This window comes from Cebus imitator, unplaced genomic scaffold, assembly GCF_001604975.1.
Source record: "Cebus imitator isolate Cc_AM_T3 unplaced genomic scaffold, Cebus_imitator-1.0 Scaffold0, whole genome shotgun sequence".
Classification (NCBI taxonomy): Eukaryota; Metazoa; Chordata; class Mammalia; order Primates; family Cebidae; genus Cebus; species Cebus imitator.
The window spans coordinates 5,484,597-5,511,292 of NW_016107315.1; the positions used below are offsets into that span (position 1 = coordinate 5,484,597).

The 26,696-nt window shown below is 59.1% G+C and overlaps 1 protein-coding gene across 5 annotated transcripts; it reads left to right on the forward strand.

Moving 5' to 3' along the window:
• On the forward strand, positions 1–25,764 carry CELSR3 (cadherin EGF LAG seven-pass G-type receptor 3). 5 transcript variants are annotated; one of them, XM_017510507.2, is made up of 36 exons: positions 251–4,027; positions 5,586–6,236; positions 6,542–6,767; positions 7,020–7,135; positions 7,489–7,577; positions 7,682–7,839; positions 8,416–8,579; positions 8,863–8,988; positions 9,079–9,248; positions 9,680–9,865; positions 10,305–10,421; positions 10,810–10,981; positions 11,140–11,281; positions 11,379–11,499; positions 11,781–11,964; positions 12,264–12,365; positions 12,613–12,627; positions 13,667–13,761; positions 13,956–14,165; positions 14,427–14,622; positions 14,867–15,022; positions 15,354–15,519; positions 16,029–16,196; positions 16,422–16,548; positions 16,645–16,851; positions 17,085–17,259; positions 17,484–17,596; positions 18,039–18,118; positions 18,652–18,778; positions 19,250–19,366; positions 19,449–19,597; positions 19,863–19,972; positions 20,322–20,480; positions 20,808–21,008; positions 21,696–22,581; positions 23,989–25,764. In XM_017510507.2, exons 1-36 carry the CDS (start codon positions 277–279, stop codon positions 24,014–24,016), a joined length of 9,960 nt encoding a protein of 3,319 aa, XP_017365996.1. In that variant the 5' UTR covers positions 251–276; the 3' UTR covers positions 24,017–25,764. The 5 variants fall into 5 exon arrangements, with proteins under 5 accessions (XP_017365919.1, XP_017365996.1, XP_017366043.1 ...); XM_017510554.2 differs by having other exon boundaries at positions 18,655–18,778; XM_017510617.2 differs by having other exon boundaries at positions 18,667–18,778.
• Positions 25,765–26,696: the final 932 nt, after the last annotated feature.

Genomic DNA, 26,696 nt, shown 5'->3' on the forward strand with positions numbered 1-26,696 from the left:
ACCATCGGGACGGCCGGGAGCCATGTTGGAGCGGCGGGAGGCGGCAGCAGCGTCGGGGATGCTGTGGTGGGGGCGGAAAAAGCCGGGGCCGCACGCCGGAGGGGCTCCGGCCGCGGAGTAGATGGTGCCCAGAGGGCGGCGGCGGCGCGGAGAGACAGGCGGAGGGGCGGGGGCCCAGGGCGGCGGCAGGGGCCTGGGAGGGGGCCCGAGCGGCGGGGCCGGCCCAAGGCCCGGACCGGGGTGGGGGGCGGTGGAGGCCGTGCAGGGAGGCGGGGGATGATGGCGAGGCGGCCGCCGTGTTGGGGTCTCGGGGGACGGTCGACCCCCATACTCCTCCTCCTTCTCCTCCTCTCTTTGTTCCCCCTTAGCCAGGAGGAGCTGGGGCGCGGTGGGCACCATGGCTGGGACCCGGGGTTAGCTGCCACTACGGGGCCCGGGGCTCAGATCCGTGGCGGAGCCTTAGCTCTTTGTCCCGAGTCTCCCGGGGTCCGGGAGGATGGGGGGACTGGCCTGGGGGTCAGGGAGCCTGTCTTCGTGGGGCTCGGAGAAAGAAGGCAAAGCACCCGGAACAGTCTAGGGCCCCCTGAGCAGCCGAACGAGGAGCTGGGGGTTGAACACGGCGTCCAGCAATTGGGCAGCCGCGAACGAGAGACAGGACAGGGACCAGGGTCTATGGTATACTGGCGCCCAGAGGCTTCTTCTTGCGGGCGGACAGGATCTTTGCAAAGAGGTAGTCTGTCGCCAGGGGCTCTGTCCTCAGGGGTCCCGGGCTCGGGGAACAGCTCGCCCCTCCCTTCAGACTTTTTGGTTCGGCACCATGCTCCCAAGCCGTTGTCCTCCCAGCGAAACGCTGGGACAGGCGCCCGCAAAAGAGTAAGCACTGCGAGCTGCTGTGGGGAATCGTGGGCAACAGGAAGCAAGGGTCAGGACGAGAGAGCCACGACATCCGGAGGAGAAAGGACAGCCCCTCGGCGGAACTGTCTCCCAGGGTCCTTGGGATCTGGCCCCGAGCTGGATTCAGCACCGCGCACGGTGAGGACAGCTCCTACATCAGGTTCAGCACTCCGCGAGTCTCGGACAGCTCCCGAGCCGGCGCCCGAGCGCATGCGCTCCCAGGGTCTCTTCCGCCGCCGCTTCCTCCCGCAGCGTCCCGGGCCGCGCCCCCCGGGACTCCCGGCCGGTCCTGAAGCCCGGAAGATAACCTCGGCGAACCCGGCACGCTTCCGTCGCGCCGCAAACCGCCACCCGCAGTTTCCGCAGTACAACTACCAGACGCTGGTGCCGGAGAACGAGGCCGCAGGCACCGCGGTGCTGCGTGTGGTTGCGCAGGACCCGGACGCCGGCGAGGCCGGGCGCCTAGTCTACTCGCTGGCGGCGCTCATGAACAGCCGCTCGCTGGAGCTGTTCAGCATCGACCCGCAGAGCGGCCTCATCCGTACGGCGGCAGCTCTGGACCGCGAGAGCATGGAACGTCACTACCTGCGTGTGACCGCGCAGGACCACGGCTCGCCGCGCCTCTCGGCCACCACGATGGTGGCCGTGACGGTAGCCGACCGCAACGACCACTCGCCGGTTTTTGAGCAAGCGCAGTACCGGGAGACGCTTCGCGAGAATGTGGAGGAGGGCTACCCGATCCTGCAGTTGCGTGCCACGGATGGCGACGCGCCCCCCAACGCCAACCTGCGCTACCGCTTTGTGGGGCCGCCTGCTGCGCGCGCCGCAGCTGCTGCTGCCTTCGAGATTGATCCGCGCTCCGGCCTCATCAGCACCAGCGGCCGAGTGGACAGAGAGCACATGGAAAGCTACGAGCTGGTGGTGGAAGCCAGCGACCAGGGTCAGGAGCCCGGGCCGCGCTCGGCCACTGTGCGCGTACACATAACTGTGCTGGATGAAAATGACAACGCTCCCCAATTCAGCGAGAAGCGCTATGTGGCGCAGGTACGCGAGGATGTGCGCCCCCACACGGTGGTGCTGCGCGTCACGGCCACTGACCGAGACAAGGACGCCAACGGATTGGTGCACTACAACATCATCAGTGGTAATAGCCGTGGCCACTTTGCCATCGACAGCCTCACTGGCGAGATCCAGGTGGTGGCGCCTCTGGACTTCGAGGCAGAGAGAGAGTATGCCTTGCGCATCCGGGCGCAGGATGCTGGTCGGCCACCGCTGTCCAACAACACGGGCCTGGCCAGCATCCAGGTGATGGACATTAATGACCACATTCCTATTTTCGTCAGCACACCCTTCCAAGTCTCTGTCTTGGAAAATGCTCCCTTGGGCCACTCAGTCATTCACATTCAGGCAGTTGATGCAGACCATGGGGAGAATGCCAGATTGGAGTACTCCCTAACTGGTGTGGCACCTGATACTCCCTTCGTGATAAACAGTGCCACTGGCTGGGTCTCTGTGAGTGGTCCCCTGGACCGTGAGTCTGTGGAGCACTACTTCTTTGGTGTGGAGGCTCGAGACCATGGCTCACCCCCACTCTCTGCCTCAGCCAGTGTCACAGTGACTGTGCTGGATGTTAATGACAATCGGCCTGAGTTCACAATGAAGGAGTACCACCTTCGACTGAATGAGGATGCAGCTGTGGGCACCAGTGTGGTCAGCGTGACTGCTGTAGACCGTGATGCCAATAGTGCCATCAGCTACCAGATCACAGGTGGCAACACCCGGAATCGCTTTGCCATCAGCACCCAGGGGGGTGTGGGTCTAGTGACACTGGCTCTGCCACTGGACTACAAGCAGGAACGCTACTTCAAGCTGGTTCTAACTGCATCTGACCGTGCCCTTCATGATCATTGCTATGTGCACATCAACATCACAGATGCCAACACTCATCGGCCAGTCTTTCAAAGTGCTCACTACTCAGTGAGCGTGAATGAAGATCGGCCAGTGGGTAGCACCATAGTGGTCATCAGTGCCTCTGATGATGATGTGGGTGAGAACGCTCGTATCACCTATCTCCTGGAAGACAACCTGCCCCAGTTCCGCATTGATGCAGGCTCAGGGGCCATTACACTACAAGCCCCATTAGACTATGAGGACCAGGTGACCTACACCCTAGCTATCACAGCTCGGGACAATGGCATCCCACAGAAGGCAGACACTACTTATGTGGAGGTGATGGTCAATGACGTGAATGACAATGCTCCACAATTTGTGGCCTCCCACTACACAGGGTTGGTCTCTGAGGATGCCCCACCTTTCACCAGTGTCCTGCAGATCTCAGCCACTGACCGGGATGCTCATGCCAATGGCCGGGTCCAGTACACTTTCCAGAATGGGGAAGATGGGGATGGAGATTTTACCATTGAGCCCACCTCTGGCATTGTCCGTACAGTGAGGCGGCTGGACCGGGAGGCAGTGCCAGTGTATGAGTTGACTGCCTATGCAGTGGACCGAGGTGTGCCCCCACTCCGGACTCCAGTCAGTATCCAGGTAACAGTGCAGGATGTGAACGACAATGCTCCTGTCTTCCCAGCTGAGGAGTTTGAGGTGCGGGTGAAAGAGAACAGCATTGTGGGCTCAGTGGTGGCCCAGATCACCGCAGTGGACCCCGATGAAGGCCCCAATGCCCATATCATGTACCAGATTGTGGAGGGGAATATCCCTGAGCTGTTCCAAATGGACATCTTCTCTGGAGAACTGACGGCACTCATTGACCTAGACTATGAGGCTCGCCAGGAATATGTGATTGTGGTGCAGGCCACATCTGCTCCTCTGGTCAGCCGGGCCACTGTGCACGTCCGCCTGGTTGACCAGAATGACAACAGCCCTGTGCTCAACAACTTCCAGATCCTCTTCAACAACTATGTATCCAACCGCTCAGACACCTTCCCGTCGGGCATTATTGGGCGCATCCCAGCTTATGACCCTGATGTCTCTGACCACCTTTTCTACTCCTTTGAGCGTGGCAATGAGCTGCAGCTGCTGGTGGTCAACCAGACCAGTGGGGAGCTGAGACTCAGCCGAAAGCTAGACAATAATCGCCCACTGGTGGCCTCCATGTTGGTGACTGTCACAGGTGAGGGGCATGGGGCAGGCAAGTGACCCAGTGATCCCAACCTGTTTGGCCTAGGAACTCCATGGGCCACCTCAAGCCAAAGAGGGATTTCCAAACCTCCCAAGAACCCCTTAAGTGAAGGGTTCCTGCACCCTACAAGATCTGCCATAGACCTCATGAGGACTCTGCTTAGGTTCCTGGATAATCTCCACAGAATTCCAAAGATTCCAAGGCATCTAGCAGACCCCATAAAGCTTGTAAAGAACTGTCTGCTACCTAGGGATAGCTCCCCTGCTGACAAAAGGTTAGATGTCCTGGGGTAATCCTCTGGAGGTCCCAGGCAAAGCCATTATGGGCCAGTAAGTCCACATTAGGTCCATGTTTAGACGAAGGATTTCTTTGGGTCCAGTCTGGCGTTTACCCCATCTGTGCAGGAAATGACCAATAATTTAGTGGTCAGGAACAGCAGCTTACTATGGAAGTGTCAGGTGGAGAGTGGGTCCATAGGGGCTGAGACCCTGACCTTTGGGAAAATGTCCAGAGGTCCACCTGCCTCTTTCCTGTCCCATCTGCTTCAGACTTTCACAAACCCCTCCCTAATAGGAGAGTGCAGGTGGGATAGGCTCTTGAAGTCCTGCCTACTGGAGGCTGCAGGAGTTGGGAAACAGGCTTTACTGGTGCTCATTTCTTAGTTCTGGAGCAGGGACTCCTGGCACTGCCTGAGAACGCACAACCTTCATTTATCCCTCAATTCACTCAACAGTCTATCCTCATTAACTACCCACTATGTGCTAGGGTCTGGGGACAAGACGAACAAGGCAGATAAGCACCTCACCTTCATCTCTGGGGTGGTCACTGAAACCACAGCACCCAGGTCTGGAGTGGCGAGTAGGCTGCTAACTGAAGAATGCTGCCGTGTGTGTGTGTGTGTGTGTGTGTGTGTGTGTGTGTGTGTGTGTGTGTGTGTTGGTGTTCAAGACTCTCCTGGAGCTTGATAACCCAGGGTTCTGGGGGTGGCATTGAGTGTTCACTGGGCCAGAGCCTCTTCTAGTGCCATAGAAGAGCAATTTGCTGATCAAAAATTGGAGATAGGTGATTCCTGATCTGCAACTCTTGTTTTTGGAGGGGATGTTTTGCTTGTTCTGCTATGCTGGGGGAAGGGAGAAGAGGAAGGTGGCTGGGAATGGGTGCCTAATGGCCCTAGCTCCTCTTCATGTCCCAAGTTGGGGTGGCCTGCTGATGATAACTTGGGGAAGTGTGGGTTATCGAGTACTTAGGGTACTTGAGTGCTGTTGGGGGAGTGACTTACTAAGCCATGGGCACTGTGTGGGTTGGTTGATCCCTGGTCCAGACCCCTCTTTGTATTGGGGGTTGGGGGAGGACGCAGCGGCCTTTTGACACCTTGATACTGAAGGAGCTGGTGGTCACTAGTCCCAGACCTCCTTGTGTCCTGGTGGGGTCAGCCTGCTGACTTAGAGGTCCTGGGAGCTTGGGCTATCACCGGCCCCGGCCCTCTTGTGTCCTACGGAGGGGCGGCCACTGGCCCCAGGCTGACCACTGCCCCTGCCCCCACCTGCAGATGGCCTGCACAGCGTGACGGCGCAGTGTGTGCTGCGCGTGGTCATCATCACGGAGGAGTTGCTGGCCAACAGCCTGACCGTGCGCCTTGAGAACATGTGGCAGGAGCGCTTCCTGTCACCGCTGCTGGGCCACTTCCTCGAAGGCGTGGCTGCGGTGCTCGCTACGCCAGCCGAGGACGTCTTCATCTTCAACATCCAAAACGACACAGACGTAGGGGGCACCGTACTTAATGTGAGTTTCTCGGCGCTGGCTCCACGTGGGGCCGGAGCGGGCGCTGCCGGGCCCTGGTTCAGCTCGGAGGAGCTGCAGGAGCAGTTGTACGTGCGCCGCGCGGCGCTGGCAGCCCGCTCCCTGCTCGACGTACTGCCCTTCGACGACAACGTGTGCCTGCGCGAGCCCTGTGAGAACTACATGAAATGCGTGTCCGTGCTCCGCTTTGACTCGTCCGCGCCCTTCTTGGCCTCGGCCTCCACGCTCTTCCGACCCATCCAGCCCATCGCCGGCCTGCGCTGCCGCTGCCCGCCTGGATTCACCGGAGACTTTTGCGAGACTGAGCTCGACCTTTGCTACTCCAACCCATGTCGCAACGGCGGTGCCTGCGCGCGGCGCGAGGGAGGCTACACGTGCGTCTGCCGCCCGCGCTTCACAGGTGAGCTGGGCTCCGGGCCACAGCCGGGGAGGGGGAGCGCGGGCCAAGGCCGGGGCGGGACTGCAATGCGAGTGAGTACTGGGCGTCACTTCTGAGGCCACTGGCCTCCGCGAAGGCACTAAGGAGGCTGGGGAAGGGGCGGGGCGCGAGGCGGGGCCAGACGGAAGGGGCGTGTCCACAGGGAGCGCGATTTTTTGGGGTTCTTAGCACCCGACCTGGTGGCGCGCGGCCTTTGAAGGGGCTCGGCCGACTCCAGCAGGGGCGGGCGTAGGCGTGACCGCCTCTGACCCCGGCTTGGCCCCCAGGAGAGGACTGCGAGCTGGACACCGAGGCCGGCCGCTGCGTGCCGGGCGTCTGCCGCAACGGGGGCACCTGCACCGACGCGCCCAACGGCGGCTTCCGATGCCAGTGCCCGGCAGGCGGCGCCTTCGAGGGCCCGCGCTGTGAGGTGGCGGCGCGCTCCTTCCCGCCCAGTTCGTTCGTCATGTTCCGCGGCCTGCGGCAGCGCTTCCACCTCACGCTGTCCCTCTCGTAGGTGCCCGCCCCGTGTCTGAGCGCCTCCACGCCGCCCCCACCTATTCACCCTGATTTAGATTCCTGACTGCCCTGTCCTGACGTTCCCACGGGACACCGCCCCTCCCCTGACGCTCCCCCCCTCGCCCCTCCTCCAGGGTCTCCTGACCTCGCTGCACTCGCCCCAGCCCCTTCTCCTCGCAGCGATGGAGGGTGTTATGTGGTAACCTGCTCCTGACACCCTCATCCCCTCAACCCCTGCCCGCCCAGGTTCGCGACGGTGCAGCAGAGCGGGCTACTCTTCTACAACGGGCGCCTGAACGAGAAGCACGACTTCCTGGCCCTGGAGCTGGTGGCTGGCCAAGTGCGGCTCACATATTCCACCGGTAGGTGCCCTGGATATGACGGCGAATGGGTGCACGTGTGCTGGAGGACACAGGCCCCAAGTCCCCTCGGGTTTGCCTCAGTGTGCACCTGAGCGCACACTTGATGCCAAACCAGCAGTGAAGACCTAGTTCCTTAGCACCTTGGCCATTCCCTGTCCGAAGGTCCGTCCTTCCAAGAAGTCTGTGTTTCTTCTGTCTGTTCAAAGGCAATCTAGGCCAGCCAGTGCGGTCACTAGTGGGGGGACTGATCTAATGCATCCAGGGTGGCCCTGGGAGTGGCTGTGCTTATACGACTGGGGTGGAATGGAGCGACTCCGCTGCTCCTAATGATTCCACATGCGTCACCCTTGCAGGTGAATCCAACACGGTGGTCAGCCCCACAGTTCCAGGGGGCCTGAGTGATGGGCAATGGCATACAGTGCATTTGAGATACTACAACAAGGTGGGCACCATCCCTGGCATTGGGTATGAGGGGAGTTGGGATGCTGACTTCTGCTCCTCAGGGGCTACTAGGGGCACTGTTGACTGGTGTGCCTGGGTCTTTAGCCCCGGACAGATGCCCTAGGGGGTGTGCAGGGCCCCTCCAAGGACAAGGTGGCTGTGCTGAGCGTGGATGATTGCGATGTGGCCGTGGCTTTGCAGTTTGGTGCTGAGATTGGCAACTACTCATGCGCAGCTGCTGGTGTGCAAACAAGCTCCAAGAAGTGAGGCCCCCTCCCCCTGTCCCCTTGTCTGCCTGCTAAAGCCCACTCCGACCCTTCACATCCCATTCCTCATCCCATCCTGCCAAACTCCCCCATCCTTCCCCTAAACCACCAAGATTTCCCTCTCTTCTCAAACACCCTGAAAGCCTACTCACCCTAGCCCGCAATACTGTATTCCACCCCAGACTTCCTCCTGGCACACACAGTCCCCAGGCAGTCCTCAAAAGCCTCCACCTCCCCACCCCAGTTTCACTAATGCCCCACATCCCCTCCAAGTCCCTTCATCTCATGTCCAGTCTCCCCCAGACTCTTCACTTCTCCATCCCCTCCCCCACTAGCCAGATGCCTCACTCTTTCATCATAGCCCTCAACCCCAGTTCACCTACCTTTCCCCAGATGAGCTCTCCTTTGCACCCCAACTGAAGTCAGACCCTAACTCCTTCCCCAGCTTGGCCTTATTTTTCTCCTTCAATCACCCTACTCTCTGGGTCCTACCCCCTACTTCCTGTGCCCCCCCCCCAGGAACAACTCTATTCTGGGCCCATTCCACCAATGACCCAGACCTCTGACCCCCAGGTCCCTGGACCTGACGGGCCCCCTGCTTCTGGGGGGTGTCCCCAACCTCCCCGAGAACTTCCCTGTGTCCCATAAGGACTTCATCGGCTGTATGCGGGACCTGCACATTGATGGCCGTCGAGTGGACATGGCGGCTTTTGTTGCAAATAATGGCACCATGGCAGGTAGGCCTGAAGCTTCCACCAGCGCAGCCCATGGCCCTGGTCCCCATCATAGGGAGGGAGCGGAGGACTACATGGGGTGACTCCACACCTGATTTCAACCCAGTCTTCTTTAGTGGCAAGCACCATGCTACAGCCCAGCCTTGAAGGCCTGACTTACCAATCCCAGAGAGAACATGGGGATGAGATCTTGGCCTCTTTCAGGTCCTCTGGACACTAAAGTTCTGTCCAGCACTGTGTCCCCCAACCCTTGTTCTCACATCCTCCATGTGCCTTCCTCTCCCAGGCTGCCAAGCCAAGCTGCACTTTTGTGACTCAGGCCCCTGCAAGAACAGTGGCTTCTGCTCAGAGCGCTGGGGCGGCTTCAGCTGCGACTGCCCTGTGGGCTTTGGTGGCAAAGACTGTCGGCTCAGTGAGTGGGCAGCATGCGGCAGGAGGGGCCTGCAGGGTCAAATCTGTTCCTGGGTCAGGGCCTATAACTCTGTTTCTCTTATCCACTCAGCCATGGCCCATCCCCACCATTTCCGTGGCAACGGCACACTGAGCTGGAACTTTGGAAGTGACATGGCTGTGTCTGTGCCATGGTACCTGGGGCTGGCATTTCGGACACGGGCGACACAGGGGGTCCTGATGCAAGTGCAGGCTGGGCCACACAGCACTCTCCTTTGCCAGGTGTGTCCACCTTGCTCACCCTCCCTGTACCCTCAGCTCTGTCTCTCACGCCACCACCGATATTCTTGTGTGCACAGGCTGGTCACACAGCATACTTTTCTGCCAGGTGTCCCAACCACATTTGACCCTGCTCCGGACCCTAGCCCCTGATTCTCTTTCCCATCATTATATCCTCTGCAGGTGCAGGGCTCTAATGTAGCTCTCTTGTGCTAGCTGCACCAACTCACCCACAACACCTGGTCCTATCCTCTGCTCCCTGATCCCATATCAGCAACATAATGTCCCCTGGCACAGTGTCCTGTGTGCCAGGTATAACCTTGACCTCGCTGTCCTGACAGCTGATATTCCTGACCTCTGAGTCCTCTGATCTCACCTCCAAGTCCCAGCCCACTGGGGGCTCTAACCACAGGGCTATGCATCTCTGTCCACAGCTAGATCGGGGGTTACTGTCTGTGACAGTAACCAGGGGCGTGGGCCGTGCTTCCCATCTCCTCCTGGACCAGGTGACTGTCAGTGATGGCCGGTGGCACGATCTGCGGCTGGAGCTGCAGGAGGAACTAGGTGGCCGGCGGGGCCACCATGTCCTCATGGTCTCTCTGGACTTTAGCCTCTTCCAGGTCTGATCTCTGACCCCGGGGTAGTCTGTTCTCAGCCTTCCAACCAGATCTGCCTTATTTGACCCCACCCTCTAGTCCAGCTCCTCTCAGTTCCTTCCAGTGCACCGAGTCTGATGTTCTCTCCCCATATATATCCTTGCACTGAGCCCACCCCACCAGCCAGGTTGGTCTGCTCTCAGGTCCTCCTTGTGCCAGATTTGGGGCCTGGTCTTGGGGAACCTCTGTAGCCATCACTTTGCCTGATTCCTAAAAGCCTCCTCTAGTCTCTGCCCCAATCTCTACCCACCCCCAGTCAAAATCAAGCAATATTAAGGTCCACTCTGGGCCCCAGTGGGAGAGGCCCGCCTAGAAGGGCTAGAAGGCCAAGACTGACTCTGGGCTATGGCAGGGGTTCCTCAGGCCCCTGCTTCCTTCCAGTGCTGACTCCCCCTTCCTTCAGGACACCATGGCGGTGGGGAGTGAGCTGCAGGGCCTGAAGGTAAAGCAGCTCCACGTGGGAGGCCTGCCCCCTGGCAGTGCAGAGGAGGCTCCTCAGGGTCTGGTCGGCTGCATCCAGGTGGGGGTCAGCATGGGAATGTGATTTGGGGCATTAGGGTTAGGGGTCAGAAGTCAGGGTCTCCTTGGGACCTGAAAGGCAGCATTCAAGTGGGGGTTGACGCGAGGGGGTGGATGACCCAGAGTCGAGAGCTAGGTCAAGTCTTTCTGTGGCATTGGAGGTGGGAGTCTAGCTTGGATTATCAAGGGCCATTAGGAATCTGTGTCAGAAACAGCACAATTAGGGTTCCATAGGGGGACCGAATTCGGGATAGTTTTGAGGCCTGGGTTTTCGGGGGTCTCAGGAAGACTGCATGTCAGAGGTCATCAGACTGGGTGGCTAGCTCTGCAGTACTTGAGGCTGAGGTGCCTTAACATGTTCTCACCCCTTGCTGGCTGTGTGTCCATAGGGGGTGTGGCTTGGCTCCACACCCTCTGGCTCCCTGGCCCTGCTACCCCCCAGCCACCGAGTGAATGCGGAGCCTGGCTGTGTTGTGACCAACGCCTGTGCCTCTGGGCCCTGCCCACCCCATGCTGACTGCCTGGACCTCTGGCAGACCTTTTCTTGCACCTGCCGGCCAGGTAGGCTTTGAGAGGGTTGGGGGAAGGGTGATCTGGGCAGGAGTTAGGAGCTCATGATGAAGACTGGGGAACCTGAAGGAGGCAGGGACTTGGGACAGGTGCCTGCTTCCTTCCATTCTCTGCCACCAGGGTCCTGAGCTTTCTGACCCAATCTGCAGGTTACTACGGTGCAGGCTGTGTGGACGCCTGCCTCCTGAACCCCTGTCAGAACCAGGGGTCATGCCGGCACCTCCCAGGAGACCCCCATGGCTACACCTGTGACTGTGTGGGTGGCTATTTCGGCCACCACTGTGAGTACAGGTAAGATGCTGGGGGTGAGGCGATGGGGAGTCCTGGCAGGGACAGGGAGGGTCACTGGGATGCCGTGGAGGCATCTCACCTGGCTATGTACCCCCAGGATGGACCAGCAGTGCCCTCGGGGTTGGTGGGGGAGCCCAACCTGTGGCCCCTGCAACTGTGATGTTCACAAGGGCTTTGATCCCAACTGCAACAAGACAAATGGGCAGTGTCACTGCAAGGTGCGCCTGGCCCCTGACCTTTTAACCCTTCCTTGGATGCGATCTGCAACTCCTGTCCAGCTTGCTGACGTCTGCCACCTGATGTGGGCCCTAACCTCTTACCTGTGTCCTGTGACTAGCTGCTGTCTCTCATCCTTTACCTATGACCCCTCCCTTGCCTTCACACGTGGCCCAGGCGTCCTCTGGCCCATGAGCACTGTTCTCTTGACCCTTTGCCCTTGATTCCGTCATTCCCTGAGCCCTGACCTCTGACTTCAGGCCCCTGGCCCATCCTCAAACAGGAGTTCCACTACCGGCCGCGGGGCAGTGACTCTTGCCTCCCATGTGACTGCTACCCTGTGGGCTCTACCTCGCGCTCATGTGCACCCCACAGCGGGCAGTGCCCCTGTCGCCCAGGAGCCCTTGGCCGCCAGTGCAACAGCTGTGACAGTCCCTTCGCAGAGGTGACAGCCAGTGGCTGCCAGGGTAAGCAGGCTCCACCCATAGAGGGCTGGTTCCAGTGTGCCACCATCACATATCAGTGGCACACTTGGCTCCTTGGGGACTCTGGAAGCTTCTCCTGAGGGAGACCGCTTATATCCAGGGAACCCTACCTTTGTCCCAGTTTCTTTGCTGACCTGTCACAAAATCTGACAGGTCAGCTTCTGAGAAGCCAGCAGAAGTGGTGGGCAGTGGGCCTTGGGGTGGGTGGTGGAGGGACAGTGGGTGTGGCTGTCACTGCCTTGGACCCTGACTGCCTGGCTCAGCACCTCTTCTCTCTCTAGTACTCTATGATGCCTGCCCCAAGTCCCTGCGATCTGGTGTGTGGTGGCCCCAGACAAAGTTTGGTGTCTTGGCCACAGTGCCCTGTCCCCGGGGGGCCCTGGGTGAGTATGTGGGGGACAGGGACATCACTGAGGGTGGGCCTGTCCTCTGACTAACAGAGCCATCACTTCCTGAGTTGGGTGGCTTTGTTCCTGCAAAGAGGTGGAAGGTGGGTGGGAGTCCATGTGAGCCCCTCACTTTTTTTTTAACCCCTCCACCCCCATGAGCCTCTCACTACTGACTAGGGGCTCTGGGCCCCTTCCTAGACCCTCATTGAGCCTCCGTCTGTTTCTCTTGGCTTCTGGGCAGGATTGCGGGGTGCAGGTAAGGGGTACGTGTTTGCTCAGGTGCGCTGCCCCCTCCCACTGCCAGAGCTTTTGCAGACCCCTCCTGCTGCCTGAGGTCCCTGCAGACCCCTCCCTGCTGCCTAAAGTCCCTGCAGGCCCCTTCTGGCTATCTGAGGACCCCAGGGGCCCTTCCCTGATGCCTGAGGTCCTCAGAGACCTCTCCTCAGTTTCTGGGGTCCCCACAGGACTTTCCCCACTGCCTGAGGTCACAAAAGATCCCTCCTCAGTCTGAGGACCCTACAGCTCCTTCCTGCTGCTTGAGGGCCCCTCCCCACTGCCTGAGGTCCCCTCAGAACACTCCTTGCTGCTTGAGGTCTCTGCAGTGGCTGGACAGAGATTGTCTGTGTACGCATGCTCATGTATGTGTCTCTGTGCCTGTGCACGTGTCTGTGAGCCTGTTGAGGGGAGGGGATTCGGTGTTTAAGTTAGACTCTCTCATTGGTAGCTACACACTCTTTTAAGATCCAAGTCAATTCTCATTCAACCTCCATCCCAACCCCATAGACAAGGGAGAGAAAGGACAGCAAAGTCACCACTGGGGCAGTTAAAACTTGTGTGAGAATCCCCCCACCTGACTTTGGTCACGGATGTTCCTGGAAGCCCTGGTCTGTGTTGGCATGTCTGCGTGTGTGTGCGAGGGCATCATGTGTCTGTGTGCTGGTCTGGTCTATGCATCTGTGTGTGTAACTGGCGAGCATCGGTGTGTGTCTGTGTTTGTGTGTGAATTGGCACGTCCCTGAGCCTGTCCTGGCCCACATGGGTGAGTGTGTGCAGCCCCACCCTTGTGCTTTGTGTGGTTGCCAGTTGAGAATGGTCTATAGCCTTCTCAGGAATTGCCTGACAAGCAGCTGGGGCCTACCTGGCTTGCTGCTACCTCCAGGAGTGCAGCTATAGTTTCTCCTGCCTCTGACTTCTTTCTGCCTCAAGGATCCCCAGGGATAGGAGAGGATGCTGTGGTTATCTCCTCAGCAAAGGTATTCAGGCCCCTGGTCTGACCAGGGGTTGCCTGCCCCCAGGTGCTGCTGTGCGGCTGTGTGATGAGGCCCAGGGCTGGCTGGAGCCTGACCTCTTCAACTGTACCTCCCCTGCCTTTCGAGAGCTCAGTCTGCTGGTGAGACTGCCCAGAATTTTCCCTGTGCCTAAGATGTTCCTTGGCCTGTGGTGGGCCCCAGATACCACACCCTAGCCCTTGACCTCCTGAGCCTTTCCTGGTTGCCCTTTAATCTGGCAAGCCTTTCTCCTTGTGAGGCTTTGGAGAAAGGCCTAAGGGACCACAGAGCAACCAACTCCTTCTTGTCCTGGCAGCTGGATGGCCTAGAGCTGAACAAGACGGCACTGGATACCGTGGAGGCCAAGAAGCTGGCTCAGCGGCTACGGGAGGTGACTGGCAACACTGACCACTATTTTAGCCAAGATGTCCGAGTCACTGCCCGCCTGCTGGCCCACTTGCTGGCCTTCGAGAGCCATCAGCAGGGCTTCGGGCTGACAGCCACACAGGATGCCCACTTCAATGAGGTGGGGCTGTGCCCTTTGTTCTCAGTGCCCTGGCCCTGGCCCCCCAGCTCCCAGCCTTCTGCCCCTCGATCCTCAGATCAGGCCCCTGCTGCCCTCAGGAAGTGAAGGTCCTGGGCCCTCCCTCTGTCCTTGTCCTCTCCATCCCCACCCCCTTGCCTGTTGGGGCCCCTCTGAGCACCTGTACAGACCTCTCATGCCTGCCCTGTCCCCTCATACATCCTGACCACCTGGCTGAGCCCAACTCTATCTCCATCCTCCCAGAATCTGCTGTGGGCCGGCTCTGCACTGCTTGCTCCAGAGACAGGGGACTTGTGGGCGGCGCTGGGGCAGCGGGCCCCTGGGGACTCCCCAGGCAGCGCGGGGCTGGTGAGGCACCTGGAGGAGTATGCAGCCACGCTCGCAAGGAATATGGAACTCACATACCTGAATCCCATGGGGCTGGTGACGCCTAATATCAGTGCGTTGTGGGCGGGCTGGGGCGGGGCAGGGCAGGAACTTGAAGGCCTGATGGGCTATGGCTATCGATGCCAACTTTAATGGCAGGAGACTCTGCCATCACCCTCAGCATTTTGTAGGGACAGGCTCTGAGCTGGTAGCAAGGAAAACATTGTGGGACTTGGGTGCAGGATGCAAGAAAGAGTAGAACCCTTGGCACTGGGAAGAGGTCCGTGATGGGCCTCCCCTTTCTTTCTCCCGGGTAGTGCTCAGCATTGACCGCATGGAGCACCCCAGTTCTCCCCGGGGGGCCCGTCGCTACCCCCGATACCATAGCAACCTCTTTCGGGGCCAAGATGCCTGGGATCCTCACACCCATGTGCTGCTGCCTTCCCAGTCCCCATGGCCATCCCAATCTGAAGGTGAGAGCCCCTGGGAGAACCCCTAGGCCAGGTCCTGTCTCTCTGTCCTCCCAACGAATTTTCCCTTTTCCAGGCCTCCCTGGTGTCAGACCCTCCCACATCTCCCCTCCACCCTCCACCTCACCACACCCTCACTTTGTCAGACCCTCTCCCTCATCACAGATGACCCCTCCTAGGCCTTGACTATTCCTTTCTGGATTCCTGCTATCCCTGCTCCCCAATTCTGCTCCTGCAGAGAAGAGACCCTCATGCTTGATTGGGTTCAGAGCTGGGTTGGCAGGTGCTTTGGGTCAGAGGTCACTGACAGAAGCTCCTCCTCCTCTCCTGGCAGTTCTGCCCACAAGCAGCAGCACAGAAAACTCCACCACCTCCAGTGTGATCCCCCCACCAGCCCCGCTGGAGCCAGAGCCTGGGATCTCCATTGTCATTCTCCTTGTTTACCGCACCTTGGGGGGACTGCTCCCTGCCCAGTTCCAGGCAGAGCGCAGAGGTGCCAGGTACTCAGGCCCCTCACCCCTGAGCTTCCTGTGACCTTCTCAGCCCAGCAGCCCCTTTTTTGGTGGGTAGATGCATAGGTTCGCAACACACAGAGAAGCTCCTGTGCGAGCCCCGTCCTTGCCGGGTTCACTGTGAATCTTGTTCTCTGGAGTTGTGCAGAGTAGCAGAGCCGCAGGCTGACAGACACACAGCCACAAACAGGAGGGATCCTTGAGCCAGGTACAGACAGGCCAAAGGGCTGACAGAGACAGACAAGGACAGGCTGACTGATGGCAGTCAGATGGGGGCAGGAGGGAGGGCAGTCAGAGGCACAGTCGCAGGTCCCCTGGAGCTGCTTAGCCCCTCAGCAGCCCAGCAGAGGCTGGAGGGATTCTTAGAAACAGCGTCCACTCTGGGGACATCCCAGACCCTGGGTCAGCCATAGCCAGTGTCATGAAGACGGGGTGAGGCAGGCAGGCTGAGTGTGGGGAGGTCAGCAGTATGCAAGGCTAGATGGGTATCTCCCCAGGCTTCCCCAGAACCCTGTCATGAACTCCCCGGTGGTCAGCGTGGCTGTGTTCCATGGACGCAACTTCCTAAGGGGAGTCCTGGAGTCCCCCATCAGCCTGGAGTTCCGCCTGCTGCAGACGGCGAATCGGAGCAAGGCGATCTGCGTGCAGTGGGACCCACCTGGCCTGTGAGGACCCCCATTCTGGAAACCCTTGGTTCCCTGTTAGCCCTTGGGAGGCCAACTAATAGTCTCAGCCTGCCCCTGGGACCCCCACTATTGTGCACTATAGTGCTATTGTGCAACTCAGGCTATGAGGAATGCTGCACCCCAACTCCAGACCTTCCCATGATCTCTCACAAACCCTTGCCTGAGAGTGGGTCACTGTCACGTCTAACTGCCCTGTGGCTGCAGGGCGGAGCAGCATGGTGTGTGGACAGCACGGGACTGCGAGCTGGTGCACAGGAATGGGTCCCACGCACGGTGTCGCTGCAGCCGGACAGGGACCTTTGGAGTCCTCATGGATGCCTCCCCCCGTGAGGTGGGGCTGTGTTCAGTGTTCTGAGGAAGTGGGATGTCGGTCAAAGGGATGGGGGGATTCTGTCCAATAGCCCATCAACCATCCCTGTCTCTGCAGAGGCTGGAGGGCGACCTGGAGCTGCTGGCTGTGTTCACCCACGTGGTCGTGGCAGTGTCTGTGGCTGCACTGGTGCTGACTGCAGCCATCCTACTGAGCCTGCGCAGCCTCAAGTCCAATGTGCGTGGGATCCATGCCAATGTGGCAGCCGCCCTGGGGGTGGCAGAGCTCCTCTTCCTGCTGGGGATTCACAGGACCCACAACCAGGTGCAGGACCAGGGCCAGGGAACTTGTATCGCAGTGACCCTACTGGCCCAGGAGGGCTGGGCCAAAACTCAGGGTCAGAGGTCAGGGATGCTCAGGTTGGGGCCAGGCTTTGCAGTGGGATGCTGGGATAAGATATTGTGGTTTAGGGGTCAGAGGTAGGAAGCAGATGCCTGGGGTAGGTCAGAGGTGGGTGAGGCAGGAGAGGTCCTGACACCCCCCCACCCTGCCCTCAGCTGGTGTGCACTGCAGTCGCCATCCTCCTGCACTACTTCTTCCTCAGCACCTTTGCCTGGCTCCTCGTGCAGGGGCTGCACCTCTACCGCATGCAGGTTGAGCCACGCAATGTGGACCGCGGTGCCATGCGCTTCTACCATGCCCTGGGCTGGGGCGTCCCTGCTGTGCTGCTGGGTGAGTCCCACTTACCCGTTCAGGGTTGTGGCCTCCAACCTCCATCCATCACATGGCCTGACCCCTGACCCTGTCCCCAGTCCTGATCATGACCCCCAACCTCAAACCCCCAAGCCATCTACTCGTAGGGGGGCTGTTCCACCCTCACCCTGCCTTCTCCCATATGTGGGCCCACCAGCAGCTTTGGAACACACCCCCTCAGTTCTACCCCTTCTCTTCCTAAGGCCTTGCTGTGGGCCTGGACCCTGAGGGCTATGGAAACCCTGACTTCTGCTGGGTCTCAGTCCATGAGCCCCTCATCTGGAGCTTTGCTGGCCCTGTTGTCCTAGTCATAGTGGTGAGTGCCCTGGACTTGGTTTCCACTCTGTGCTTCCCTCCCTCATGGGGGAAGGAGGGAGGCCTGCGGCAGGTGCAGTGGAGTCAGCTGAGGGTGGCCAGGTCTGCAGGCTTCCTGGGCTCAGCCTCCATTTCTGTCCTCTGGTCACAGTGACTACCTCCACTCAACTGGCATGGAGATGGGGGCACAGGGTCAGAGATTCAGCTCCTGTCCCTGCCTCTTGTCTTTGCATCTCTCTTTCTGTCTCTGTCTTAGTCGGTCTCTGGTTCTCAATTTCTGACTTTTTCTGTGATTCTAAGCAACTTTGGTATGTGTGTATATGTGTGAATTTCTCACTGGTTCTGCCTCTCTCTGTGACTCTTAGTCTCTGTGTCTCTCATTGTCCCCTTCTCTCTCTCTCTGTCTGCCCCCCCCGGCCCCACATGTCCGGCTGTGGGTCCAGATGAACGGGACCATGTTTCTCCTCGCTGCCCGCACATCCTGCTCCTCAGGGCAGAGGGAGGCCAAGAAGACCTCTGCACTGTGAGTTGTCTGGCTGGGTGAAGGGGGTTCTCAGGATTGCAGGTCCTTCCTGGGTGGGGTCTGGGCCCCCCAGATCATCCCTGGTGCAGGTTGGGCTCCAAGTTCTGGATGAAGGAATGAAGTCACACCTGCCCTAACCTGCGGTCCCTCTCTGGCGCCCTCACTATACTGTCACCCCACATATGCTTCTGCCCTGCTGTCTCTCCTTGTTCTCTGGGTCCCCCCAGAGTCTCTTGTGGCCTGGGTGGCTCACTTTGCCCCCTGCCCTGTGTGTTCCCACCTGTCTTCCATGCTCTCCCTTATGGCCCCCACACTCCTGTGTTTCCCCCCATGTCCTCTTGGCTCTTTGAGTGCTCTCCTGCTTCTCTGTGAGACCTCCCATCTCCCCTAGTGTCCTCCAGAGACCTCCATGTTCCCATGTGAGTTCCTTTTTTTCACATCCTGTGTGTGGCCCCTGCGTGTCCTCCCGTGTTCCCTGCATGAGCCCTACGTGAGCCTTGCGTGTCCTCCTGTGTCCTCCCATGTCCCCACAGCAGGACCCTTCGCAGTTCCTTCCTGCTTCTTCTGCTGGTCAGCGCCTCCTGGCTCTTTGGGCTTCTGGCAGTCAACCACAGCATCCTGGCCTTCCACTACCTCCACGCCGGACTCTGCGGCCTCCAGGTGACTCTGGTGCCCCTCCCTCACTCCAGAACCGGGTGGGCCTTCAGCAGGCTGGGGCCATCCCTAGGCAGATGCTGCCCCCAGGCCTAGAGCTGACTCTTACTGGGTAACTGTTGCCAGGCTGGGTGCTACCTCAGACCAGACGCTGGCCCTAGCTGCTGCTCCCAGGCCTGGAGCTGACTCAAAACTAGACACTGACCCCAGCCTGAGTGCTGATTCTGGATTAACCTTTACCAACAGCGAGGCTCCTGGCATCTTGCTGATCCACACGACCTTACCCACTGTAGCTACCGCTGCTGCTCCTGCCTCTCCCCTGCTGGCCTTCCCGGACTCCCTTACTGAGTGCTGCTTGGGGTCCTTACTGACCCACACTAGCCTGCAGTGACTGACCCCCATTGCTGACTCACAGTGACTTATACTGGTCCCTGATTGACCCCTGCTGACCCTGCTTTGACCCTCGCTGACCCACAGGGCCTGGCAGTGCTGCTGCTCTTCTGTGTCCTGAATGCAGACGCTCGGGCCGCCTGGACACCAGCCTGTCTGGGCAGGAAGGCAGCACCCGAGGAGGCAAGGCCAGCACCTGGGACGGTGAGTCGGGTTGGGGGCCCTGAGAGGCCAGGGTTTGAGGCTGCTTCAGGGTTGGCTCACATTCTGTCTCCACCATCCCCAGGGACCTGGGGCCTACAACAACACAGCTCTCTTTGAGGAGAGTGGCCTCATCCGCATCACTCTGGGTGCCTCCACTGTCTCCTCTGTGAGCAGCGCCCGCTCCGGCAGGACCCAGGACCAGGACAGCCAGCGGGGCCGCAGCTACCTCAGGTAAGAGGAAGGGCCTCCTTATGAGGGGCACACTCAGCTTAGTCCAGCCCCACCTTACCAGGGCTTGGCATGACCAGGTCCTAGGGCAGGTGGCTCCACCCATCTCAGCCATCTGGGGCCCTGCTGCTGCCTCTGCCCTAAATGCTTCCCACCACATACCCAGGGATGCCATTCCACTGGCAGCTGGCTGTGTACTCAGACACTCCAGCCTGCAAGGTACCCCATTACAACCCTCTTTCATTGTGGGGTGCTCCTGCATTTCCAGGGACGATGTCCTGATTCGACATGGCTCAGCCGCTGACCACACTGACCATAGCCTCCAGGCTCATGCTGGCCCCACTGACCTGGACGTGGCCATGTTCCATCGAGATGCTGGTGGAGTTGGGACCTGGGGCAGGGAGGAGGGAGGCAGAGGATCTCTCCCCATCCCCTCTTCTTCCACCCCATACTGGGAGCAGTGGCTGACTGGGCTGGGACGATCTCCCTGAGGTCCCTGCCTCAGGAGCCACCTACCTCTCCAGCCCTGGTTCTCCCGATTCACTCCTGATCCGTCCTTCCCTCTGATAAGTCCCAGCCCTTCTGCTTCTACCTCCGCTCCAAGCACTGCCCAGGTTCCCGTCCCTAAGCCCAACCCCCTTGCGGTACCCACCTTAACACCCTCAACTCCAAGTTCCCTTATCTCCAAGTCCCTTACCTCTGAAAGTCCTGACTTGCCCAACTCCAGGTGCAGACTCCGACTCCGACAGTGACCTGTCCTTGGAGGAGGAGAGGAGTCTTTCCATTCCATCTTCAGAAAGCGAGGACAATGGCCGGACACGGGGGCACTTCCAACGGCCACTCCACCGGGCAGCCCAGAGTGAGAGGCTCCTCGCCCACCCCAAAGGTGCTAGGCACCCTCTGACCCCTTGGGTGATCAAGGGATTCCCCATTTGTTATCCCTCTAGCTCCCCATCTTTCCTGCAGTTGGGGTTCAGCCTGGTCTTCCTGACCCCTCAGCCATCAGATTCCCCCACTTCTATAGTCTTTGTCCAGCTCCAATTAAGGGGAAGGGGTGACCAGTCACCCTCATCCATTGATCTCTGAGGAGATACCCTCCTTTTCCCACCTCTGCTCAATGACAACAGCCAGGGTTTCAAGGCTCATTAGGGTCAGGGGTCTTGAGCCACTGGAGTCAACCCAGAAGCTCCTGTAACCTGCCCTGGCTCCACAGATGTAGATGGCAATGACCTCCTGTCCTACTGGCCAGCCCTGGGGGAGTGCGAGGCAGCCCCCTGTGCTCTGCAGACTTGGGGCTCTGAAAGGCGCCTGGGGCTGGACACCAGCAAGGATGCAGCCAACAACAACCAGCCAGACCTGGCCCTGACCAGTGGGGATGAGATCTCTCTGGGCCGGGCCCAGCGCCAGAGGAAAGGTACAGTTCCTGACGCCTGGCCTGCACTACAGGACCCCTGGGGGCTGCTCATGCCCTGAGTCAATGGATTACAGCTTCCTCATCCTGGGGAGCTCCTGCTTCTCTAACCTGCTTCATGGTCCTCAGGGACTGTTCCTATCCTGACCTGGGAACTCTCTGTCCCCCTCTACCCTGGCCGGCACCACAGAGGGCCACTCCTGCCCCAGCCCGTCTATTTTTCAGAGACCCTAGGAGCTGCTGCCCCTGCTCTGATCTGGAAGGTTTCTGGCCCCTACTCTGCTTTATGGGAACCCCAAGAAGAGGTTTTTGCCCTTACCCTTGCATCACAGGGACCCTGGGGACTGCTCCTGCCCAACCCAGGGTGTTCCTGCATCTTTCAGCCAGGCCTGCATTGTCGAGACGTGAGGGCTGCCCCTCTTCTGACCTCAGGGAATTTGCCCCATCCCCTGCACCATGGGACCTGCCTCCCCAGGACCGCGACTGGAAGATTACTGCCTCTCCACTTTCACCCCTGTCCTGCTGCCTCTCTGGGACCACCAGGGTTGCCTCTGCTGCTTCCCAAGGGGTTCCTGCTCCCAACCCTGTGTTGCAAGGATCCCAAGGGCTGCTACCCCCCTAGACTCAGGAATTCCCGCCTGCCCTCCCCCTCCCACATACACCCTGACCCCCATTTTGTTGCTCCCGTAGGCATCCTGAAGAACCGGTTGCAATACCCACTGGTGCCACAGACCCGAGGCGCCCCTGAGCTGTCCTGGTGCCGTGCAGCCACCTTGGGCCACCGTGCTGTGCCAGCTGCCTCTTACGGTCGCATCTATGTGGGAGGGGGCACAGGCAGCCTTTCACAGCCAGCCAGCCGCTATTCTTCTAGAGAACAGCTGGACCTGCTCCTCCGGCGGCAACTGAGCCGTGAGCGACTAGAGGAGGCCCCCGCCCCTGTTCTACGTCCCCTGAGCCGGCCAGGGTCCCAGGAACGCATGGATGCTGCACCGGGCCGACTGGAGCACAGAGATCGGGGCAGCACTCTGCCGCGGAGGCAGCCACCTCGGGACTACCCTGGGATCATGGCTGGCCGCTTCGGGTCACGGGATGCGCTGGACTTAGGGGCGCCTCGAGAGTGGTTGAGCACGCTGCCCCCGCCCCGCCGTGCCCGGGACCTTGACCCACAACCCCCACCTCTGCCCCTATCTCCCCAGCGACAACTCTCAAGGGACCCCCTCTTGCCATCTCGGCCGCTGGACCCGCTGTCTAAGAGCTCGAACTCCCGGGAGCGGCTGGACCAGGCGTCTAGCCGGCACCCCTCACGAGAAGCCCTTGGGCCACCCCCACAGCTGCTCAGAGCTAGGGAGGACCCAGCCAGTGGCCCCAGCCATGGCCCCTCCACAGAGCAGTTGGACATTCTCTCCTCCATTCTCGCCTCTTTCAACTCCTCGGCCCTCTCCTCCATGCAGTCTTCAAGCACGCCCTCGGGCCCTCAGACCACTGTCACGCCTTCTGCCACAGCCTCTGTGCTTGGGCCCTCCACGCCACGCTCTGCCACGTCTCACAGCATCTCAGAGCTGTCGCCCGACTCAGAGTAAGCAGCCACCTGCTCGCACCCTCTTCAACTTAGGGCAACCTCCTGGGTACCCTGCTCTGTGTTCTGCCACAGAAGGGGATGAGGGTTCGCAGACAGTTGTGGGCTACCCTAGGCTCAGCACAGCCAGAGGGCCATAGGCTGAGGACAGGAATCTAGCAGGAAATAGGGGTGTGACTAGCAGGGACTTGCCGGCTGTGTGACTGTGGCCAGCCACCCTTCCCAGCATCTCCCAGGCTAAGGAGAGATAGATACCTTCCAATGGGTTGAGCAAGTGAAGGGGAGGGCAGGAGCTGAGGCCTAGAAGTGGGAGGTGACCTGGAATATGCAAGGGACAGTGTGGGAGAGCAGGAGGCCTTGCTTGGGAGGCTTCGCCTAGGGGATCGTATAAGACAAGGAGAGGCTAGAAGTGGTGCCAGGATATACCAGGCTGAAGAGCTTACTTTTTTGAGGATAAATCATTCATTCATCGATGTATTCAGTCAATATTGAGTTCCTCCTATCTGTGGACATTTTGGGGTGGGGCTCACAGGAACTGAATTGGGACCTGTTCATCTCAGGGGCATCTGGGGATGGGGATGGCAGAGAGACCCAGGAAGTAGCTGGATACACACAAGTCCGTGAGGGACTGGTGGGAGTGGGGAGGAACCAGGAGCTGCCAGATCTTGTAACCCAAGAGGAAAGTTGAGTTTCAAGGAGGAAAAACAGCTGAGTCAGGCTCTGGGGTTTTGTGGGACAAGAGATGGCTTGGGGAGGAAGAGGCCCCTGGGGGGTGGGACAGGGGACCAACAGAACTGAGCAGGACCCAGGGCAGAGAGAGCACAAGAAAGGAGGAAGGAACAGGGGTTTGGGGGTCCTGGGCCTGGGCACTGAGGGCTGCTGGTTGGTGGGGACCAGAGGGAGCTAACCCACTGCCTGGGCCCCCCTGCAGTGTAGCTTTGGGGTCTGGCTGTGTAGGAAGGTGACTAGGGGCTGAGCAGGGGTCCTGGCTCTGGAGTCCCACAGGTCTGAATTTGAGCTCTGTGTCTTACCTCATGAGGTAACCTCATGTGTGACGTTGGGCAGAGGCAGGCTTTTCTGGGCCTCAGTTTCCTCATCTGTAAAGGGGTCTGTAGTAACAAACTCTTTGAGATGTGGAGATCGATGAGACGATTGTCTATCAAGTGCTCAACATACCATCTGTACACAGTTGGTATTTTTGAAGCACTTAGAGAGAAGACCTGGGTAGCCAAGGAGCCTTGCCAGCGAGTCTAGGGATGTGGAATAGAGGACTCTGAGAAGGGGCTGGGGGCTGAGAGGCAAGGGCAGTGGTGGAGGCGAGGGGAGCAGCCAGGCCAAGTGTGGAGTCCAGTACCGCCTGACCGGGAGTCCTCGGCATCAACCTCTGATTTCCTCATGCGCCTCCAGAGTTCCCAGAAGTGAGGGTCACTCCTGAGGGGACGACAGCATGGATGAGGAACAGCTGAGGGTGACGGAGGATCTGGGCTAACAGGAGAGACTCCAGGAGTGGGGGTGGATCCCAAGGCAGCATCCTGCTCCCCAGCGGCGTGTGCCCCAGCTCTCTCCGGTGTGACAGGGCTGATGCTCCATGCGCATCTGTGAGCATGCGTGTGACAGGTGCGGGGGCGGGGGGGGGGGCTGGAGGGAGACTTTTATACGTTTTGTACCTTTGTAACCAGAGAGATGCTTATGTTATTTTTCAGCTTTTCTGTCTCCTGGGGGGTTTGAGGCTGGGCTGGGAGGGGAAGGGAGACAGAGGGAGACAGATGCAGTTTGGCCCCATTTGGGTCCTTAGCAAACCATATGCTCATCTCTCTCTTCTTCCTGGGGTGGAGTCAGATGGGTGGGACACATGCCTTCCTCCCCTTACTCCGCCCCCAGGTTGATCTGAATATCATCAGGGGTCAAAGTACAGAATTGTTCTTTGCTTTTTCTTGAATGCCCCAAGGTCCAAACTTCTGGGCCTGGGGGTTGGTCTTGGAAACAGAGGTCCTCAGACTTCCTTATGGGGGCTTGTTCATGCCGCCTCTCCTGGTGGATGTGTGTGTTTATTATGTGGAGTCCCCGCCACTTACTGCCTTATGACCTAGGACTGATGCTGTGGGGTGCTAGTGGAGCAGCTGATGTCGTGTTTACAGAGCAAGGCTTCCCTGCCTCCCACAGGGAGGGGCTCAGGCCTCTAGTCAGACATTCCTGCAGAGGGTTGGTGGAGGGGTCATTCACCTGCCCCTGCGGCGAGCAAAATTGTCTGTGGTGCCATTTGATTCCCTGACACTGCCCCCTGCTTGAACTGATTCTGAAGGGTAGGGTGGGAAGGTGAGCAAAGGGAGCAGAAACAAGGGAATTCAAGACCCAGAATGTAGGTGCCACTGCCTCCTATGTTTACAGGATCCTCCGTGGCCCTAGGCACCTGGGCTGCAGGAAGTGACTCCGTTCCACTCCTTCTTGATTCCCTTAAAAAGGGAAAAATGACTGTTAGGACCCTGTTCACAAAACTCTTACTTTTGCTATTTTGTCTGCTGTCCAGAACTGGAGACTTTAAAATTTTGTTACTGTTTACAAGTCCAGATTCAAAAAATGTTTTTACTTTGTTTACAATTCAAAACTGAGATTTTACACTTTGTTTACAGTAGAGAATTTCTTTTTCCTTTGTTTACAAATGAAAGGTAGGGAAAGTGGGAGAGGGACTTGGAGGACCCACCTGTGAGGACCCTGGACCTGGCCTCTTGAGGGGTTTTCTAACCCCCAGCTCTTTCAGGCCAAAGGTCAGCCTTGAGTCCCCTGTTTAACAGCAAACCGGAAGACCTTGAGAGTAGACGCCCTCTTACCACTGGGGAGTGGTTGTGCAGGGTTGGGGGGTGGTCTGTGCAGACACCTCCTCACCCACCACCCCATGCATACTCTTGGGAGGCAGTTTCCTGGGAGATTAGAAATTCTACTTCACTGACTGGAGCTAAATCCCACCAGCCAGGACCCCAAGCTCTCCCTACCCAGAAGGACCCCAGCTCCTGAAGGGCTGAGTGGCCTGCTGGGGGTGGGAGGGTGTCTTTGCTATGTCCTAGGTTTCCTAGATGCCCCTCTTTGGGGGTTCCCCACCTCCAGCCCAGCGGCCCCCTTTCCTGTCTGTGTAAATTGTTCCGTGAAGCCGCGCTCTGTTTTGGGAATAAACTTCTATAGAAAACAGTTGTTGCCTTTTCCTGTTGGGGGCTGGGGAGGTAGGATGGCGGCTGTGAAAGATTCAATCCAGACTGACCTTTGGGAGGAATCTGAGCCCCTCCCAGGAATATCCAGCTATTTTTAGCCCATTTCATGGCAGATTTGGACCAAGTCCCATCTCTTTCACCTTGAAATCCGGCCCCTCACCTTGTGATTAGGGCCCGAAGTTGGAGCACAGGTGCTGAGGAGAACCTGCCCCCTGGTCAAGGCAGCAGCACCAGGACTTGCTAATTCTTCAGGGTCTGCAGCCCTGGACCGGCATTTTTTACCCTCACCCGGAGTGAAACCAACCTGAGGAACTGCTCTTGCAGTTCCTGCCTTGCCAGTCACCAGCACTGACCCCCACCATCCTCCTCGGCGGCCCGCGCACGAACCTTATGGGAGCGATGTCCCGGCTGTACTTAATGCAGTGGAGGGGATCCTTCAACCATTTCTGGCCTGAGTGGCCAGAGTTAAAGGGGAAGTCTTGGGGACCGTCGGCTCCGGATCTCAGAGACATGCCTAGTCTCAGAAAGCCTGAGGGCGGCGCTCTCAGTTGGAGGCATGAGAGGCCCCACAGACCTGGATTCCCCCACGAGAGTTAAGGCTGGGGTTACTGGCCACACTCCTAGGCCTCCCGGTCACTGGAGTTTCCCTTTCCCACTCCTTGAGTACCTTCCCCAGAGCCAGGACCTAGGATCAGCCTCAAACTACTCAGGGCCTGGGGGCGCGGCAGGATCAGACTGCAGAACTGGAACTAAGCATCCAGCGCAGGTGCTTAGTTCCAGTTCTGCAGTCCTATCCAGCTGGGGCAGAGGGCCGGGCGAGAAGCTAGGGGCTGCACAAACCCCGGCAGCCGGGGAGGAAGCGGTTAAATCCTTCTTCTTAAGCTCGTCCCGCCCAGAGAGCGCCACTTAGGC